General features: G+C 35.6%; 1 protein-coding gene across 2 annotated transcripts in view; it reads right to left on the bottom strand.

Moving 5' to 3' along the window:
- Positions 1-20826, bottom strand: part of Ccdc34 (coiled-coil domain containing 34) — a 28248-nt gene extending 7422 nt beyond the window's left edge. Inside the window, exons 1-3 of one of the 2 annotated variants that reach the window (XM_047517561.1) lie at positions 20345-20826; positions 14513-14651; positions 7058-7165 (exon numbers count right to left, since the gene is read on the bottom strand). In XM_047517561.1, the coding sequence (XP_047373517.1) occupies positions 7058-7165; positions 14513-14651; positions 20345-20811 (714 nt within the window). In that variant the 5' untranslated portion in view covers positions 20812-20826. The remainder of the gene's footprint in view (positions 1-7057; positions 7166-14512; positions 14652-20344) is intronic. The other variant, XM_047517562.1, reaches the window with a different exon arrangement.

Below are 20826 nucleotides of genomic sequence, written 5' to 3'. Positions count from 1 at the left end.
AACTCAAAAAACTCTACACCAAGAATACAAATAATCCAATCAACAAATGGGCTAAGGAAACGAACAGACACTTCACAGAAGAAGATGTACAAGCAATCAACAGATATATGAAAAAATGTTCAACATCCCTAGTAATAAGGGAAATGCTAATCAAAACTACCCTAAGATTTCATCTCGCCCCAATTAGAATGGCGATTATCAAGAACACAAGCAACAATAGGTGTTGGTGAGGATGTGGTGAAAAAGGAACACTCATACATTGCTGGTGGGGTTGCAAATTAGTGCAGTCACTCTGGAAAGCAGTATGGAGATTCCTCAGAAAGCTTGGAATGGAAACACCATTTGACCCAGCTATCCGACTCCTTGGCCTATACCCAAAGGACTTAAAATCAGCATGCTACAGAGATACAGCCACATCAATGTTCATTGCTGCTCAATTCACCATAGCCAGATTGTGGAACCAACCTAGATGCCCTTCAGTTGATGAATGGATAAAGAAACTGTGGCATATATATACAATGGAATATTACTCAGCCATAAAGAATGATAAAATTATGGCATTTGCAGGCAAATGGATGAAATTGGAGAATATCATGCTAAGTGAGATAAGCCAATCTCAAAAAACTAAAGGACGAATGATCTCGCTGATAAGCGGATGAGGACATATAATGGGAGGTGGGAGGGGTTAGCATTAGGTTTAGGGTTAGGTTTAGGGTTAGGGATAAGGAGTGTGGTAAGAATGAAGGAAAGAAGGACTGTATAGAGGGAAAAGAGGGGTGGGAGAGGTGGGGGGAAGGGAAAAAAAATGAATCAAACATCATTGCCCTATGTAAATGTATGATTACACAAATGGTATGCCTTGACTCTATGTACAAATAGAGAAACAACATGTATCCCATTTGTATACAATAATAAAAAAAAAAAAAAAAAAAAAACTTAGCAAGATCCTGTATCAAAATCAAAACTAAAGAATGGGCTGGGGATGTGGCTCAATAGTTAAAAAGTGACCCTGGGTTCAATGTTGTTACAAAAAAATGAAATATATATATATATGGATATATAAAGAATTCTAGGACTAGGGGTTAGTTCATTGGTAGCGTGCTAGACTAGCCTAAGTGAGGCCTTGAGTTCAATTCCTAGAACCACATTTAAAAAAGAAAAGAAAAAGTAAAATGCATGAAATTCACTTAGAGCAAAAAACAGTGTCATGTGCACCCATATTCCCAGGTACTTGGGTGGCTCAGACAAGATGATCATTTGACGAACCCAGGAATTCGAGGCCAGTCAGGGTAACACAGAAAGATGCCCATCTAAAAAAAAAAAAAAAAAAAGAAAGAAAGAAAGAAAGAAAGAATGATTCCTACATGTCTTTTGGCAGGGAAAGGGGGTTTATTGAGGACTGAATCCAGGACCTGCTAAGCATGCTCTCTGCCACTGAGCTTCACTCTCAGCCCTGAATTCTTACATCTTAGTAAGAAGTCACACAACCCTTTCAAAAAATGAGCGAAAGACTTAAACCAACACAAAACAAATCCAAAAGAAGCTAACAACAAATGTAACTCAGTCGTGGAGTGCTTGCCTGCCATGTTCCATACCCTGGGTTCTATCTCCAGCCCAGCAATTAAAAAAAAAAAAAAAGGCAAAAAATGGTCAATAAGTATAAAAAACTGAATTGTGCCCCTGCAACTCCTATGTGGAAGCCCTAACTCCCAGTGCGACTGTATCTGGAGACAGGACCTCCCAAGAGGTAATCAAATTTAAATGAGGTCCTAATCCAATAAGTCTGATGTCCTCTTAAGAAGAGAAAAAGACACCAGAGATGTGTGTGCACAGAGAAAAAGACAGAAGACAAGCCATCTGCAGGCCAGAGGCCAAAGGAGAATCCAAACATACAGACACCTTCATCTTGATTTCCAGTGTCCAGGACTATGAGAAAACTTTCTGTTGTTTAAACCACCCAGTCTGTGGTTATGGCATCCCTGAAAGACTAATACAATGAACTTATAAAAAGATGCTAAACATCATTAGATCTCAGGGAAATGAATATTAAAACAATGGCATACACTACATGCACACTGGAAGGACTAAAATGAAAGACTGGCAATATAACATTTCCCAAAGATGTAAAGTATGTGAAACTTTCATACAATAGCCATGGGAATATAAAATGGTGTAAGCACCTTAGAAAATACTTTGGCAATTTCTCATACCTACTTACCATATAGCCCAGCAATTCAGCTCCTAAACATTTACCCAAGACAAATGAAAACAAATGTCCACAAAAGACTTATATATAAATGGTCATAGAATTTTATTCATAATATCTCCTAATGGAAAACAATCCACTGACCATCAAATAGTGAATGGATAAACAATTTGTGCTATTCCACAGAAGACTACACAGCAATAAAAAGGAATCGACAATATATGAAATATCAGGATACATTTTAAAAAAAAAAGAAGTCCAATACAAAGATTAGACATTCTTTCACTTCCCTTTTATGAAATTACAGAATAGAAAGATTACTAGGATCCTTGAAGCTGGGACTGGTCTATGGGAACAGAATGGAGGTTGAATGTAAAGGGAACTTTCTGGGGTGATGAAAATGTTCTATTATCTTGACTGTGGTGCTTATTAATTATACAGGTACATACCTTTGTCAAAACACATAAACTCAAAATAAGTATATTTTATTGCAGAGCAGACAGTCAGAACAGTCACTGCTACGGAGAGAGCAGTCAGTCATTAGTGGCTTCAGATTTTCTAGCACACTGGTTTAAAACCACAGAGAACAACAATAAATCTTCCTTTCCTAAAATGGAACCCCAAAAGACCCTTGTTTCTTACAAGTAAAAGAAATGAACAACAATTGACTATTTGAAGTTTCTGACTTTCTAATTCCTCTAATAGGGTCTGCTTGGCACATAGATAAAGTTAAGTAAACATTTGCTGAAAGCATGAATGATACACTGATAAAAGAATGTTATTAATCATACACCTTATTGACTTGAATTAGTCTTTTAAACAAATTATCTGTGTTTTGAGAATTAAAAACAATTTTATTTTAAATAACTTTTTAAAATACTGAAAGTAAAGGCCTTTTGCAAAATATGTATTAATGTGTAAAATAATCTGGAAAATAAACTAGCATAGCAACACAAATATTAAGTGTAACGATGAGATAAGCCAGTTGTTTTAAAAGGATTTCACAATTTACAGTCATATTAGAAGAAAGCAATTTTGCTAATGGATACATAAATTCTTTTTGTCTGATTTTTTGATAGAACACAGTGAAAATGACTTAGAGAAAATAGCAGCCACGGATACAACTAAAATGTGAATGAAGCTGGAGGCAGCAGAGGACCACACACCATGAAATATAAACAGAAAGTTAGATGCCAGACAGGAAGAGAAGAACCAGGAGAGCAGTCTTTACAAATATAGGTAAATGTAACTAAGGCTGAATAAGAAATCTGAAGGTTCTTAAGAGAAAAAAAAAGGAGTGATCAATTATTCTTTAACATGCACAAGAATGCTGCAGAATACGTAAAATAATTTTTTAGGGTTCATCTTTGAATCATTCTCAACCTATGGAATTTTGCCTGTAATAGTTAGTGATTTATGTCATGGCAAGCTACTTCCCTCCAAAAGAATTTTTTTCCCTCAAAAATAATTGGATTAGATCTACTACCACTAATTAAAAGAGTGAATATATATCATATGTCCCTCAGCAGTATCTTACATTCTTAGAAAAACAACAATTATGTTTGATTGGCATGGTAAAATTAGCTTAATGGAGTTAGAAGATAAGAGAAGCTTTTAGAGGAGAGAGCACACTATACATGGAGAACTATTTTTATATAGTTATAAACTTCAAAAAGGTATCACCCCAAATTTTGTAATGGTCATATAGAACTATTTTGATTTTGACATTTATTCACAAAGTACTCTTTGGGGGATGAAGTAAACAAACACAATCCATAGTAATTGATTTCTGAAGTAAGGATCAAATCCTTTTACGGTTATAACACACACACACACACACACACACACACACACACCTCCTAACCAATTTCCTTTCTATAATACCAATATGATGAAGGATATGTTCTCTTCAAATTACTGAAATTGTTTGGTACTCATAATAATATCACTTGACATCAAATTCAACAATAGGTAAGGACAAAAACTATAATTAAAAATTTAAAACTTTGTCCTATAATTTGAGCATTTATCTAAATTCATAAAATTAGACTTTAATTATAAAATCAGTATCATTCTAAATATATAAAATCACAATAGAAAACAAATTGACAGCAGAATAATTTTTTTTAAATTGGGGGGCAGAGTACTGAGGATACCACTCAAACTCTCATGCATGCTAGATAAGCACACCTTCCTCCCAGCTCTTTTTTTATTTCATTTTGAGTCAGGGTCTCACTAAATTGCCCAGACTGGCCTCAAACTTGTGATTCTCCCACCTCAGTTTCTGAAGCAGCTGGAATCAACAGGCATGTGCCACCATGCCCAGCTATTTTAAAATTTCTAATGTATGATCCAACATACGAATGTATTAAAATTGAAAGTAGGGATATGAAGGATAGCTCAATGGTTGAGTACTAGCCTAACATGCATAAGGTCATGGATTCAATTAGCACTACAAATTAAAAAGTAATAATAATAATAATGACAATAATAAATAAATAGTTGAAAGAAGGGATAGGAATATGAGCTCAGTGGTAAAGCCCAGCATGAGTGAAATCCTGGGTTTGATCCCTAGCACTGCAGAAAAGAAAAATAAAAAAAGAAAAAAGGAAATTCATTCATTCATTCAATAAACAAATACTCACTATATACAAAGAATTATGCTAAGTCTTGTAAAGAATAAAAAACAAAATAAAAAATACTTCTTGGGGTGGGAGGGGTGGGGGGAAGGGAAAAAAAAATAACAGAATGAATCAAACATTACCCTATGTAAATTTATGATTACAAATGGTATGCCTTTACGCCATGTACAAATAGAGAAACAACATGTATCCCATTTGTGTACAATAATAAAAAAAATAAAAATAAAAAAATAAAAAAAATAAAAATACTTCTTGTTCTCAAGGATCTTAAAATTACAAGGGAAGAAAAGGGATATACATAATACAAAACAGGTATTTTTTTCTTTTTTATAAAACATGTACATAATACAAAGCAGCATATGATAAAGTGCTATAAAAGTAATATAAATTGAACAAAGATTCACAGGAAAGAATCTCTAACATGTAAACAGTCCATCTGCATGTAGAAAATAATTAGAATTGGATGATAAAAGGAAAAGTAGAGTAGAGGATATGATGAGATTCCATTCTCATAAAATATTGTATGTAAAAATTAGGAAATGAAAAACAGTAAAAAGTATTCTCAAAATTTCTCAATTCTACTGTCATGTACAACAAATTAGAACAAATTAAAAATTTAAAAAAAAAAGGATGCATATTCCTGAGGGCTGGGTAGTACAGACCAAAGTTCAAGATTTCTAGGAAATCTATTTGTATCTTAAAAATAATGTAAAATTTAGGGCTCTGGGTTAAGCTCAAACACAGAATGGGTTTGCCTAGCATGTGCAAGGCCCTGGGTTTGTTCACCAAATAGTTCAGAAAATAAAATAAAACTTATGCTTTACTCTACTTCTTTATATACCTATGTTTGCTTTACTATAAAAATATAACATTTTCCTCTCAAAAAATTTCCAGTAAAACTAACACTCCAAGAAGATGGGGCCATAATTATCTTGTGCATGCTCCCTAAATAATCCCAGTAAGAAGTAACAGCATAAAATAAAGGGAACTACAGATGGGAGATGTGGCTTAAATGACAGTTTGGCTCAGAGAATAGAACGGAGGGTCTTTAACCAGTCAGTCTAGAGTTGCTAAAAATCTCAGTCAGAAGATAGTGCAGGTGTGGGATATGAAAAATATTTTTTTGAATTAAAGAATGACAGTCAAACCTCTTCAGCAAAGATTAATCTGGCAGAGACACACAGGATAGATTTATTCATTCAACAACTATTTCTGGGTATCTCTAATGTGTGGTATGGATCAGCTGCTAGAGAGCTGACAAAAGAAGTAAAATTCCTGATCTTATAGATCTTATATCCTAGTGTGGAAAAGTAAACAATAAAGTTGAAGAAAGTAATGAGACCATTCAGAAAATAGTCACAGAGAAGCAACAATTATATATAGTAAAGGAGGGGATGTTTAGGAGCAACAGAAGAATTCTTATTATGCTTAGGTGACTGAAGACACAGAAATAATAGAAATAAAGGACTAATGCGAAAGATTCTATGAAGAGGAAGGGGAAAAGCATTTTTTTTTTTTTTTTTTTTTTTTTTTTTGCTTGCCGAACTAATGGATAAAAATCCAGGACTCAGAAAATTCAGATCTAAAGATTCAGACTTGGTGGGGCTGGAGTTGTAGCTCAGTGGTAAAGCACTCATCTAGCATGTGTGAGGCACTGAGTTCAATCCTCAGCACCACCAATAAATAAAAAAATAAAGGTATTGTGTCCATCTACAATTAAAAAATATATTTGAAAAAAAAAAAAGATTCAGACTTGATGACTACAGGTAGACACTAGTGAAAGACACAGGGAGAGAAAAGAAAAAAATTAGAGGGCAGTCAGGCTCAGTAGTGCATGCCTTTAATCCCAGAGACTTGAGAAGACTGAGGCAGAAGAATGGCAAGTTAGAGGCCAGCCTCAGCAACTTAGTGAGATCCTGTTTCAAAATAAAATTAAAAGAGAGGGATGTAGTTCGGTGGTAGAGTACCCCTAGACTCGATCCCTAGTGCCAAAAAAAAAAAAAAAAAGGGGGTGGGGGGTTGGGAGGCAAAGGGCAGAAGACAGAGACTTGATAAATATTCATGAGAATAGGGGTTAAAAAACAAAAGCAAAACCCCAAAGAAGAAAGAATCTAAAAGAAATTTTTAAAAAATCTAGCTAAGGAGTAATTGGAAGAAAGACTTTGCAAAACAGATGTCAGAATATGTGTATGCATTTTTTTCTCTTTACCTGTTCATTCTTTTTCTGGACCCATTCCTTGTGCTTTTCTTCAGCAATTATCTTTCTTTTTTCACGTTCTTCCATTTCTTTTCTTTTTTCTAGTTGTTGATTTAATTCCTGTGGATTTCATTTAAACAAAAGGCAATGTTTAATGGAAGTACCCAAATCATGTATTTTAAAAAAGGCTGAGCTTAACCAAATTAAACAAGAATATAGTTTCCATTATAGAGCATATACCACTACTGACAATAACTTAAGTAACTAGTCTACAATGAAAGAAAGCATTGGTAAAAAGTATAAGTCACTTTTTAGAAATGCAAATAATTGCTTGGCAGCAAAACACTAGTTTCTTAGACTAAACTTCAGCTAAATTACCCTCATTGAAATCAACTTTCCCACACATAAATTTTGGCACCACTGTAAGCTACTGGCAGTAGCTCAAGAGAATTGCAACTTTTTTTTTATAGTTATAAAAAGCTTCAAGATTCTTGATGAAGATAAAGAATAGGAATTAAGTAATCCCTAAATTAAAATTTTAATTCAGAGTTACACCAAAGAAGAAATGTAAAGAAGGTATTCAGCTTTCCATAGAGGAAAAAAAAAAAGAAACCAGAGTTTTCTTCACTGATTTTATAGCTGCTGGGATATAAAACAAAACCACATTCATACCCCAGATTATTTAACTGCCTCGCTGTCACTCGAATCTACACGTCTGGGCATTTCCTCAGGAGAAAGAATGTGCACGGTATGGCCAAATAAAACTACAAGTTGAATGCCACCACTCTGTCACTCATCAGCTAAATTATGGCATTAGTTGAGAAAGCTGTTCAAACTAGACTTCTCTAGGACTCTACAACCATAATTACCTGTTAGTTTTCTTCTTTCCTTAGATATTAATAATCAGATACATTTATGTATCTTCCATTGGTCCCTCTTTCTCCTCCCCATTCTTCCCTTCTCAAACACTTACCTCCATGGACATAGGTGGTACTGAGAAAGGACAATTTTCCAACTCTCAGGTTAATTCCAGTGTCTTATATGAAGATAAAAGTTGACATCAAGAACATATTTTTCTGCACTTTAGAATAACTGATCAGAAGATACCTGTTTTCCATGAACTCTGATCTTAAAATTCCACTGCATAGGAAATAGTTGCCTTATCTCACTTAGAAAATCTTCAAACTTTTAAACACAATACCCCACAAAACAAAAATCCAGCTTGGTTTTAAGGATTCTTCACTACCTCAAAGCTATTATTCCTTGATTACTCAATACACTTTAATGGAGTGCCTGTTATAGAACTAACAAGAACTGAGATACATATATATATATATATATATATATATATAATATATATATATATACACATATATATATACACACACACACACACACACACATATACATATGTATATAAAGATGAAATCCTAGAAGTCTCTCATCTAAGCTTTTTCTCTGTATACCAAAGAATAAAGTACTATACTGTGAGTTACTGTGTATAAAAACAGGAGTTTGGAGAAAAGAAGGAAAAGGGAAGACAAGGAGAAATGAGCAGTATAGTCAGAAATGAAGAGTTTCTTTTTTTGTGAACTAGGGATTGAACTCAGGGGGCATGGGACACTGTGTCACATCCCCAGCCCTATTTTGTATTTTGTGTAGAGACAGGGTTTCAATGAGTTGCTTAGCATCTCACTGTTGCTGAAGCTGGCTCTGACCTCGGGATCCTCATGCTTCCATGAGTGGCTGGGATTACAGACATGCATCACGAAACCCGGCATGAGCAGTTTCTTATAACAGTGAGGTGATGACTTTAAAAGAAGCAGGGGTGGGGATGATAATTAGGGTGTAGTACTAATTTCCTCTTGAGATGGAAAGAGGGTTTTTTTGAGATAGGCAGAGTAAACTGAACACTATGATGTAGAATACAAGTCAAAAGGGATGATTAGAGCTCTTAATGATAAAGGCTGAAGACTGAGTTTGAATAATCAGTACTATTCTGAGGGAGACTGACTAGAAAGTTACCACAGTATATCTTATAAGGGGAAGAGAGTCTAGACTTGTGCCAGAAAACAAGAGAGAAACACAGTGTGTGTGTGTGTGTGTGTGTGTGTGTATGCACATGCACACAGATATGCATGTGCATGCAGATATGCATATGTGTGTATATATGCGTATATATGTGTGTATAAACATATGTGTAGTAAAAGAGTAGATATAAAGCTGATAACTATTCATTCAAAATTTTCCAAGGGGCTGGGGAGATAGCTCAGACTGTAGAGTGCTTGCCTTGTAAGCACAAGGCCCTGGGTTCGATCCCCAGCACCCAAAAAAAAAAAAAAAAAAACCCACATTTTCCAAAATGGTTCTAAATTTTCAAGAAAAGTTTAAATGTACAATTAAACATGATTGATTATATTTATATACCTTTTAAGGAATCTTCATGTAACTTAAAAGGGGGGAAAATTAAGATGTTGCACTACTATTTTATGATTGCCAAATTTTAGTTAATGTGATACAAGGGTTAAAGAAGAAAAGGTTCAAAAGTACCTAGAAAATGCTACCACTGACCTAAATAGTGCTATATTCTCAGAATGTCTGTTCAAGTACTTGCCTACCCAGAATATATATCACATTCTCAGTCAACTACCCTCTCTTCCAAGGCTAACTCCTTAGAATTTCCTATGCTGAATGGCTCCATCTCTTCACCAACAAGGCAGGCCTTCTCCAGGACAGAAGGAATCTTCTTTCCAAAGACCCCCGCCTGGTCTTCTGGTACACTACTGAATTTCAACAGGATTATAGCTATAGCTATTTTCCCATAGAGTAAACATTTGATTATGGAAAACCAAACTCCAAAGAGGATCCTACACATGCATTATTAGTTCAATACATTTTGCCCTCTTTCAAAGAATTTTTTACTACTGAAGGTAACAAAAAACAAAAACAAAAAACCTGACAATTTTGAGTTTCATCAATTCTATATCCTGCCCTATTCCCTCTTTAAGGGATGATTAATTAAATATCAGAGATAAAATGGTGAGGTTAAAAAAAAAAAAAAAAAAAAAAAAAACAGGAAGAAAAAGTACCTGGACTAGTCACAAAATAAATAATTTTTACAATTTTGAATGAATTTATATTAAAATGTTAAGGCAAATGTTAAAAATTAGAATTAGCCAAAGACCACAGAGAATTTAGGAGAACTAAAGAATTATTTTAAATAATAAAAATATAAATATATTTAATAACCAATGTGCTAGCTTTTCATAACATCAATGTTAATTTTCAATGTTTACTATATTCATCATCTCAACAACAGTTAAAAATGTATAACCATTTTTAATTGGGTAACTATAAAGGGTTAAAATAATTTTTTTAACTCAACCTCACAGAGATGTCTGAAACAAATCTAAATGTCTGTTCCTGAAGTCAAATTTATGAATGGGAATGAGCTTTTTAATGACTCAACTATGCGACAAATTTTCCTTTAAGCCAGCCATGGTGGTACACGCCTGTAATCCCAGCAGCTCAGGAGACTGAGGTAGGAGGGATCACAAGTTCAAAGCCAGCCTCAGCAACTTAGCAAGGCACTCAGCAATTTAGTGAGATCCTATCTCTAAATAAAATACAAAAAAGGGTTGGGGATGTGGCTCAGTGATTAAGTGTCCCTACATTCAATCCCTGCTACCAAAAATAAATAAATAAATAAGAAAAAGAACAAAAAATGTCCTTTAAAATGAAGGAAGAAAGTAAGAAAGCCAAAATAAGTTCAAAAGCAAATACTAAGTCTTATCTATTCTTTTCTAAAATATTTCTTGATATTGTCGAAAAAGTCCATGAATTAGAAGTCAAAAGAACTGAATAACAGTTCCAGCTCTGCAACTAACTGAAACCTTGGCAAAGTTACTACTCTGGTCTTCATGCTTCCTAGCTTTAATAGGGATCTCAAATGAACCATGCCTTATGGTCAAAAATCTGTGCTTCTAATGACACAGTTTGTAAACAAACTAGGGAATATAGTAAATAAGGACAGCATGACTTAGGAAATAAAGAGAAAGGCATGTAAATCCAAATAGATTTTGGCTGAAGTTTATGATGATAAGCCATCTTCTAATTCTTCATTTTTTTCTACCAATATCATTAGTCCCCTAAGCACCAAATGTCACTCATATATCTGCAAAGAAACTGATCCTACCCCAAATGGAAGTACCTTCAATTTACACCTGCTGGGTGAAAAAAGTTAAACATTATTTCTGCAGATAGCTATGTCAGTTTTCAGCAGCATTCTTTAAAAGAAAAAAAAATTAAATAAATTTTCGCTCAAAAGAAAAAAATTTATAAAGACCATAACAGCTCAAAATAAGCTAATAAAATGTTGAGTAGTTGGCCCATATGTTATGACTGATAGGTAAGATTCTTTGACATGACTGATAGGTAAGATTCATGCAAAAATATCTTAAATTGCTTCAGTTAAGTAATGAAGTAATCATAAGAAATGTCAAACTACTCAAAACCTGAAAAGGCTTTATTTCATACAAATAATTATAACCTGCTATATGCTTAATCATTGTGGTAAGGGCTTTATATTCATTTTTAATCTGTTCTCAAAACAAGTCTCCAGAGTAGTTATTATATCCTTCATACATAATAACTAACTTGTATTGAGTTCTTCCTATGTAGTAGGCCATGTTCTGATATTCATTTAGCCCTCATAATAACACTATGAGGCAAATATTATTCTCCCACTTTCACTGATAAAGAAATTGAGGCTAAAAGGTTAAGGGTTTGCCCAAAGTGTAAGTTTTGAATGTAGGAAATATGGCACCAACCACTCCACTATTGCCTTTCTAACATCTGGCCTGTAGATGAAGAAACTGAGGCCAAGAGAAGTTAAATAACTTTCCCAAGGTCACAAAGTTAAAATTTCAGTTTTGTTCCATATGACTCCAGAGTCCAGGTTCTCTTATTAATTTTCTGTAATTTAATCAACTTATATACTAACAACAACTTGAAGTGACTCTCCTTTACAAGTGACTTCTACAGTGGCTAGAAAAATACCACAAATGAACTCTGCGCTTTACCTCTAACTTACTATATCAGTGTTTTTCCAAATTGTGAGTCTAAAATCAATTTAATCAATTTAAAGTATACCAGGTTTTGAATAAATTAAGGTATTATTTCAAATATATATGTAAATACACATTTATGCATACATTTACATGCAACATGAAAAAAACAGATTTTTCACTGTGAACAAATATTTTTCAAAAACACTATACAAGGACTGGTGGTGAAGATCAGTGGTAGAACCCATGCCTAGCATGTACAGGGCCCTGGGTTTGATCCCCAGCACTCCAAGAAAAAAAGAAGCAGAAAAAAAGAACACAAAAACAAAACAAAGCCACTGCACTAAACATTGGAACTAGTAATGTTAAAATAACTAGTAATGTTAAAATCTGAAGCAGAGGTACAGGAAGAGTTTGCAGTCTCAAAAACAAACATTAATTTTGAAAACAAATCTTAAAAAAAACTTTCAGAAGACTACGAATAACAATGATAGAAATGTCAATACAAAAAGAAAAAATCAGTCATCTTTATATTTTGTTTCATTTAATCTTCACAAAAATCCTGTGACAGGTACTATTTTTTCACATCTTATCCAGATGGGGAAACTGAAGTACAAAAGTCTAAGTAACTTTTGGCTAAGATTACCCAGCTAAAAAGCTAGAAACGAGGGCTTTTATTAAGCCTGGCTGACACCAAACCACAAAGTCTTTTTCAAGCCCTGTGCCTTGCTAAGAGGAAATAAGTACTACTCTCAGTGTACTGTTCCAGAAATAAATTTGTATTCTAGAATACAAAGTGTCATGTAAAAGGGAAATGGCAGAATGTACTAATTTCCATAATCATTTGAATCATGCCAAGTCTCCTGAACAGGTGACTGCCTAGCTGGATAAAAACCCATCACAGAAATAACAACTAGTTTCAAAACCAATATGAAAAATTTCAAGGAAGATCATAAAGGGCAAAGAAAATGCAAGTTTTAGTCTCCATAATTTTTATGACAACATGGTTACTCACAGACTATCATAAGCTGAAATATCCAACCATAGTGTACCAGTTAACTATATTTTAACATATATAAATAAATTTTAAATATACTTTAATAATAGGTAATCATTTTAAAAGTGATGTTGAAGGATATTTAATGAGGGCTGGGGTATAGCTCAGTGGTAGAGTATTGGCCTAGCAAGTACAAAGTCTTGGGTTAGATCCCCAATGCCAATCCAAAAAAAAAAAAAAAAGGATATGGAAATATATTAATAATGTAACAGGCAGAAAAAAACAGATTGAAAAAGAGTTTGAAACTATTTCATTAAAAAGAAGAAATATCTTTCACCATTTCTATGACTGGATAAGAAGAAATCAGATAATGAGTCTGGATAGGAAGTTTAGAGGATGCCAAATTATATAAATCTATTTAGTTGCTAGGTTCTGAATAACAAAGAGTTCAAAGAAGAAAGGATTTGGGTGAAAATGTATCTAAACTTTTTTTTTAGTTTGGATAATTGGAGTTCAAAAAAATAAAATTATATACCCAGAAATGTCCCTAGGAAAGGCAGAAACACCTAGAAACATCAGCAGATTCCCAATGTCAGCACATACTCATTCTAGGGCATGTGCTCTTTCAGAGACAGAAGATTAGATTCCTATCTCTATTTCAGTTTTTCTCTTCTTTCTTAAAACTTTCCCTGAGTATATAAGTTGAATTTACCTAAGTTAAGCGCAAAATTCCATTGTATGTCTTTCTCTATATATATACATTTGTACATATAATCAGCCCTCTGTATTCACGGGTTCTGCATTCATGGATTTAATCAAGCATGGATCGAAAATACTGTGCCTGTACTAAACAGGGACACATTGTTTTCTTGTCATTATGCCCTGAGCAATACAGTATAATAACTACTTTATATAGTACTTACATTGTAGTAGGTGATACGAGTAATCTAGAAAAGATTTAAAGTATATATGAAGATACATATAGGTTAAATGCAAATATTATGCCTTTATATAGAAGAGACCTGAGCATCTGCAGATTTTGGAATCCAAGAAAGTCCTGGAACCAATCCTTTGTGGATACCTAGGATGATTGTTTTTATTTTTAAAATTTACATAGAAGAAAATCTGGAAGACTGTATTCCATAATATTAATAAAGATTACCATTAGGTGGTGAAATTGACAGTTTTTCATTTTCTTAATTGTGTTTACGTATATTTTCCAAATGTCCTTCTAATGAACATACTGCTTCTATAATTAGATCTATTAAAATTCATATAGTAAACAAATACAAACAAATGCACACACACTGTTTTCAGGAACAATGACATTAATATTTTAATTTACAAGAGCAACTCTGCTCTGTGAGCTCAGTATCAAATAAAAAGAACACTGTCTAGTTTTACCTCTAGAGCTTTCTGTTGCAGCCGGTCACGTTCTTCTTTTTCTTTGCCAACAAACCACACCTCCCATGGTGTCAGGCTGCTTTCTGGTAAGGGCACCTGTTTCTGTTCTTCTTGATTATCTTCGGATTCAACTTTACTGCTATGAAAGAAGGAATACTGTAGAAATTGTACATGAAACGCTTCTCTTACTGGTCAAAAATCATTTAGCTATACGATGAAAACAAAATTCAACAAAATATTTTCAATACTGTTATTTAAAAAGTTAATTATATAAGGAAAAAATATAAAAAATCATGAAAAGGAAATATAATTTTGAGTTAGTTTACTCATTTAGTTATGCCATCCCCTTTAAAAATCAAATTATTTTAAAACCCAATGGAATAACTAGAACCCAACCTATCTGCCTCAAGGTCATTTGAGGAAATTATTTATTCCTAAGATTTTAATTTTTTTTATTCCTAAAAATTCTATCTAGACAACTAATCACTAATTACTACTACTACACATAATCTTTTGTATGTGTGTGTGGTACTAGGGGTTGAACGCAGAGCCTTGAACATGCCACTGAACTGTATCTCCAGCACCCACACCCCAAAATATTCACATAACCCTAATCAAACCCTAGGGCAGTCCTTTCCCTTTCCCTCCCTTAAATAGTATAGGAAAAAAGTAATAGAATGATAAAAAGCAAATGTGCTAATAATTAGGGACTCTGGGTGAAGGATGAATAAAAGTTTTTTATATTCTTTTACTTTTCTTTAAATTTCAAATTGTTTTTGAAAGATACAGCCACATCGATGTTTACAGCAGCTCAATTCACAATAGCTGAACTATAAAACCAACCTAGATGCCCTTCAACAATGAATGGATAAAGAAAATGTGGTACATATACACAATGTAATATTACTCAGCTTTAGAGAAGAATGAAATTATGGCATTTGCAAGTAAATGGCCGGAGTTGGAGAATATCACGCTCAATGAAATAAACCAATTTCCAAGAAAACAAAGGCCAAATGTTTTCTCTGATATGCAGATGCTGACCAATAATGGCAGGGGTGGGTGGGTGTCTAGGGAAGAATGAGGAACTTTGGATTGGGCAGAGGGGAGTGAGGGGAGGGGAGGGAGTGTGGGGGTGGGAGGGATGGTGAATGAGATGGACATTATTACCCTATTTACATGTATGATTGCACGAATGGTGTGACTCTGCAACTGCCTCAAGTACAACCAGAGAAATAAGTTGTGCTCCATTTGTGCACAAAATTGAAAAGCATTCTCATGTATAACAAATTAGAGCAAATTCAAAAAAATGAAAAAACATATGCCCTTCTGTCTGTCTTTTTTGTTGCTGGGAGTTGAAGCCAGAACCTCAAGTGTGATAGGTATACTCTGTACTACTGAGCTACACCCACAGCCCCTGTGGTCTTTCTCTCCTTCAACATTTAACATTTTGATTGATGACTTTTGCCAGTTCTCAGAGTATACACAACTCTCCCAGTCTGGTTATCTCTTATCATTGTCTCCATCTCCACTTTGTACATTCTGTCAGTCTGACTCTTCTGGGGACACAGAAAATTACCTATATGAGTAAATAAAGAATAGAGGGACTTGGCTGGATACATAAGCCTCACAAAACTTATGGAAAACTTAACAATCAGCATTCATGGAAAGAAAGGTTGTTCAGTACCCAACACAGAGACTAGTTTATTATACAGACTCAGCTGTTTATATCTTCAACATTGTTCCTTCTAACGAACAATTTCCTTACAACTGCTTTGTGCCATTTTTTTCTACTTCATAGATTCAGTTTCCTTAATTTTTTTTTTTTTTGGCTATGTTGTTTATTCACTCATTCATGTCTTTACAGAATTTGTATTCTAAGTGGAAAAGAGACATTGTTGATATATTATTTCTTAGGCACATCTTTCCTTTTTAGTTTTGCAGAATGACCTCATCTGTTCTCCACTTCAACTATCACTATATTCTGATGATTCCTGGATCAGTTATTCTGGGCCAGACCTCTGTCTTAAGTTTCAGACTTTTATTTCCAACCACTTGACAAACAGCTCCACTTAGAAATCAAACTAAGCAACTGAAAAACAAAAAAAAAAAACAAAAAAAAAAAAACCTAAGCATCTTCTAGCATCCACCCCTTATCCTCTTATAACCTCTAAGTGAAGGTTACCACCATCCACCCAATTACCTAATCCAGAAATATGAATCTCTGACTCAACCTGCTCCCCCTCCACGTCTGATTTCCCCCTACCATCATGCCCATATAATCACTAGTCATGTCAATTCTACATCCTTCTCTTTTCTCAAGTGATTCTCTTCTCCAAACTTTCAATCACTCTGAACATAAATGGTGTCTATCCCTCCTTTTAAAATCATTCTCTACAATTGTTGCCAGATTAGCAACAATATCAAATGCATCCTTTTATCATGTCACTTCTCAGCTCGAAGTTCTTCAGTGGCCCATATGCCCACAGGATGAAATCCAAACTCCTTAGCCTGATATCCATGAATTGAACCTTGCCTCTTCTCTCACCAATGGGTGATCCAGACTCTACATTTCAGTCATGCTGAACTTCTGTGGGTTGGTAAATATGCTGTGGCGTTCTGCTCTGCAGTTTTTACCTAAAACTGAAATTCCTTTACTCTACCTCCACATACAGCCAAATTAAAAGCTTAGTTTTGTGAGTAAAACAGTCTGGGGATGAAGTCTCTCTCTGCTTCTTCCTGGCTTATGTACATATTTTAATCTCTTTAATCCTCTGTTTTTTTGTTTTTTTTTTTACATAGGGCAATGATGTTTATTTTTTTTCCCTTCCCCCCCACCTCTCCCACCCCAAATCCTCTGTTTTGTCATCTGTAAAATGGAGATGACAGTAGTAGCTACCTCAAAGGTAGTACTGCATGAAGCAGTTAAAGCACTTAGTACAGTTCTAGGTCCTCAGTAAGCACCTAGTATGCCATTTATTATAATTATTACTATAACTCCTACTCTTCCTTCAAGATCGTATTCTGATATTATCTTTATTGTCTGGAAAACTTTCTGAAAAACTTCTGGATTAACTGCCTTAAACTTCCTGTCACTGGTCCACCTCTGCCACAGGCCACGAGTTCCTTAAAGAAAGAGAACATGGCTGGTTGTGGAGGCACAGACCTGTAATCCCAGCAATGTAGGAAGCTGAGGCAGGAGGTCCTTGCCTTGGCAACTTAGCAAGACTCTGTCTCAAAATAAAATAAAAAGATTTAGGGATATAGGTTAGTGGTAACTACCTTGGATTCAATTCCCAGTACTGGCGGGGGAGGGGGGGGAAAGGAAGAAAGAAAACCAAATATGTCTTGACTAAGGGCCTAGAATATGAAACACTTGTTGAACGAAATCAATCAAATCAGTATTTTTTTAAAAAAATAACACTTTAAGTATTTCTTGCCTTAACATTTTAACAAATGTGTTCAAAATGTACAGCATACAAACTACAGCTCTACCCTTAATCAAGAAAAGCTTCATAATGAACTATTTATGACAAGATACTTATTAAGGCACAACTTTCCTAATTGTAGTTATATAAAAGACAGAAAAGAATTCGATAGGTAAGCAGTAGGCCCAAAGCATATTATAAAGAACTCCAGAAAAATACTTCTCATTATCTTGTCTGAGGTCAACTTTGAACATCTTCTCAATCCCAGCCAATACACTTGAAGGTCAATGCATCTTTTAAGTGTAGCTCTACTTATACTGAAAATATCTTAAGGGATTGGGGTGTGGTTCAGTGGCAAAATGCTTGCCTGGCATGCATGAGGCCCAGCACACACACAAATCTTGAGCACCTATTTATCATGTGCAGCCAATGCCTGAGTCTGTCTCAAAAAAAGCCTTACTCTACTAGTATGTCACAATCAGTTGTAGCTGGTAAGGGACAGAGAAAGGCACAAAATCCCATAGAGCTCTAGGTTTTTTCTGTACTCTACAGAGGATGCTGACAGCCCAAAATAATGGCGGAGCTATGACTCAGGCTGTCTTCTCCCATCCCATCCAACACAATGGGAAACGACTAATGGTTAATGGAATGCAGAGATCTTCTAAAAGGAAAGAAGTGCTAATTTTTTCTGAAGCATTTGAAAATAATCATAGTATCTAACTGTTCTCTAGGAAGTGGGAAATAGAAATTCATTCAACACACATTTATTGAGCCCCTAATAAGCATCTGATACTTGCTACACACAAGACCTAATCAATTCTGCAATCTCTTTCCAGACCCATATCCTCAATATTCTTTAGATTCATGGGGAATGAAATGTGCTAAAGCAGCCTTAGCCCTATTAGCTCATTCAAGCTTTGGGTGAGACACAGATAAGTCTGGCTCCTCCCTTGGCAGGCTCCATTTGATTAGCATTTTGGCTCATGGAAGCTAATGTAGGGTCTCGGTGTCATGCTGTAGTTTTTCATAGTCATTTATTCCTCTGGGTGATAAACTATGTCCACATTTTTTAGTCCTGTTGATTATGCTCAGAAGGTATTTCCCACAGCTTTAAAACTCATTTTAAAAACATCTGAGACCCACCAAGTCCTTCATCCCTACAAAGCACAGATGAAAATGATCTCTTGAAACCCTGACTCCCACCACTGAGTCTATCAAGTTAATCAGAAATGGCCTTTTTCTTGTTTTTACAAGCAGCCTGGACAAGTGGCTTGCTTGGTTATTCTTCCTGATTTCCATTCCTACCAATGTACCTCACATCTTTAAAAGACTCAGTTTGTAACCATGTATGGGTCACTTTCTATGGTTCCATATTCCATTCATTCATTCCTTATACAGAAAGGGCCCATCCTGTCACTTACACATAAAGCATGGGTTCTCTGATCTGAAGTTTTTAGATCTCCTGTATTGTTCCTTATATAGCTTGACAATCAGAAATTGTAAATGATTCCCGAAGATGACATTTACCACAGAATAGAACTAAATTATTAGATATTTAGATATTCCTGCAGTGATAGGTCCTGTTGCTCCTATTTCTATACACCCAAAAATAGGCATACTGTATAAGAGAGAACCTGATCAGTATACCTCGATATTAGGCCCAGGTCTGCTAATAAGTAGGTGTTTGCCTTTGAGTCAGACTTTTTATTTGTGTTCTGTGACACAGTTTTATTACCTGTAAAATGAGTGGATAGAGTTGGGCTTTAATTTACTAGAAACCATGTCTATCTTGCTTATGGTCCCCTAAACTAAACTAATATGTGGCAAAACATAAATGTTTGCTGAATGAATCACTGTAGAAATAAACATTATGATCGTTTTAATAATCCCTTTGCTTCAAATATTCTTTGATTCAATGATAACTATTCCACTGAAAGTTCGTTCTCAGATCAGACACAACCTTGTCTCTGCATGCTGACGTGGACTTTGCTAACCTCTGTGCTTCAGCTCTTATTTATACTATTACAACCTACTACATAAAACACATTTGGCAGTAAGATTATGGACAAGAGTTCTGCAGTCCACAATCTGGCTTTCTGAGTATTTGTAGAACTTCAGAAATAGAAGCAAAGTTTTGTGTGTTCGAGACTATGTATGGTTCAGCTTTTAAGGTGAGTGAGAGTGCAGCAATTACATTCTCAGGGAAAAGAGCTAAGAATCATAGAAAACATGTCATCTGTAAGAATTTGCCCAGGACTTTCTGCAGAAAGGGCAGCACTTGAGGATGCAGATGCCTGCTCAGCCTTTGAGGTGGACGATAGGAGATTGTTTTGGTCTGCTGAAGGTACTTAGAGGGTCTAAGGAACCTTGGGGACCAGCTGTATCGGTCCGGCAGACTCGGGTTTACCTGGCGCACCCCTGTAACTCTGTTCCTCTCAGGCTCAACACCTCGGCCTCTGAGTCATAGGCATCTTCGTCCACGTCTTCCTCATCCTCACGCTCACCGTGGTCCTCGTCAAACGTGAAGCTGTGGTGGCCGAGGGGAGACAATAGTGACATGGTGGAATCGCTGCAGCTCTCAGGCGGCGGCGACGAACAGTTAGACGTCGTCACCATCCCCAGCCCCTGCCCGTCGGAGCGCGTCATGAGGACGGAGAAGGAGGCCAAGGAGGACTGCGACTCGGGCCTGTAGTCCGCGGAGAACCGGATGCCGGGAGGAGGAGAAGCAACACGCCAGCGCCCCACAGCCCGCATTAGGCCCGCCAAGTTCAAACGGGCCGAGCTGCGGCGAGGACGTGCTCTCCCAGCAGACCCCGCGCGCGCGGGAGCCGACCAATCCGGGCCGGCCCGGGCCCCGCGTTGCCATGGCGACATGAAGAGGACGCGAGG

This window comes from Sciurus carolinensis, chromosome 11 (assembly GCF_902686445.1).
Source record: "Sciurus carolinensis chromosome 11, mSciCar1.2, whole genome shotgun sequence".
Classification (NCBI taxonomy): domain Eukaryota; kingdom Metazoa; phylum Chordata; class Mammalia; order Rodentia; family Sciuridae; genus Sciurus; species Sciurus carolinensis.
Note: the sequence above shows the minus strand (reverse complement) of the source record. Positions and strands in the feature narration are given on the sequence as shown.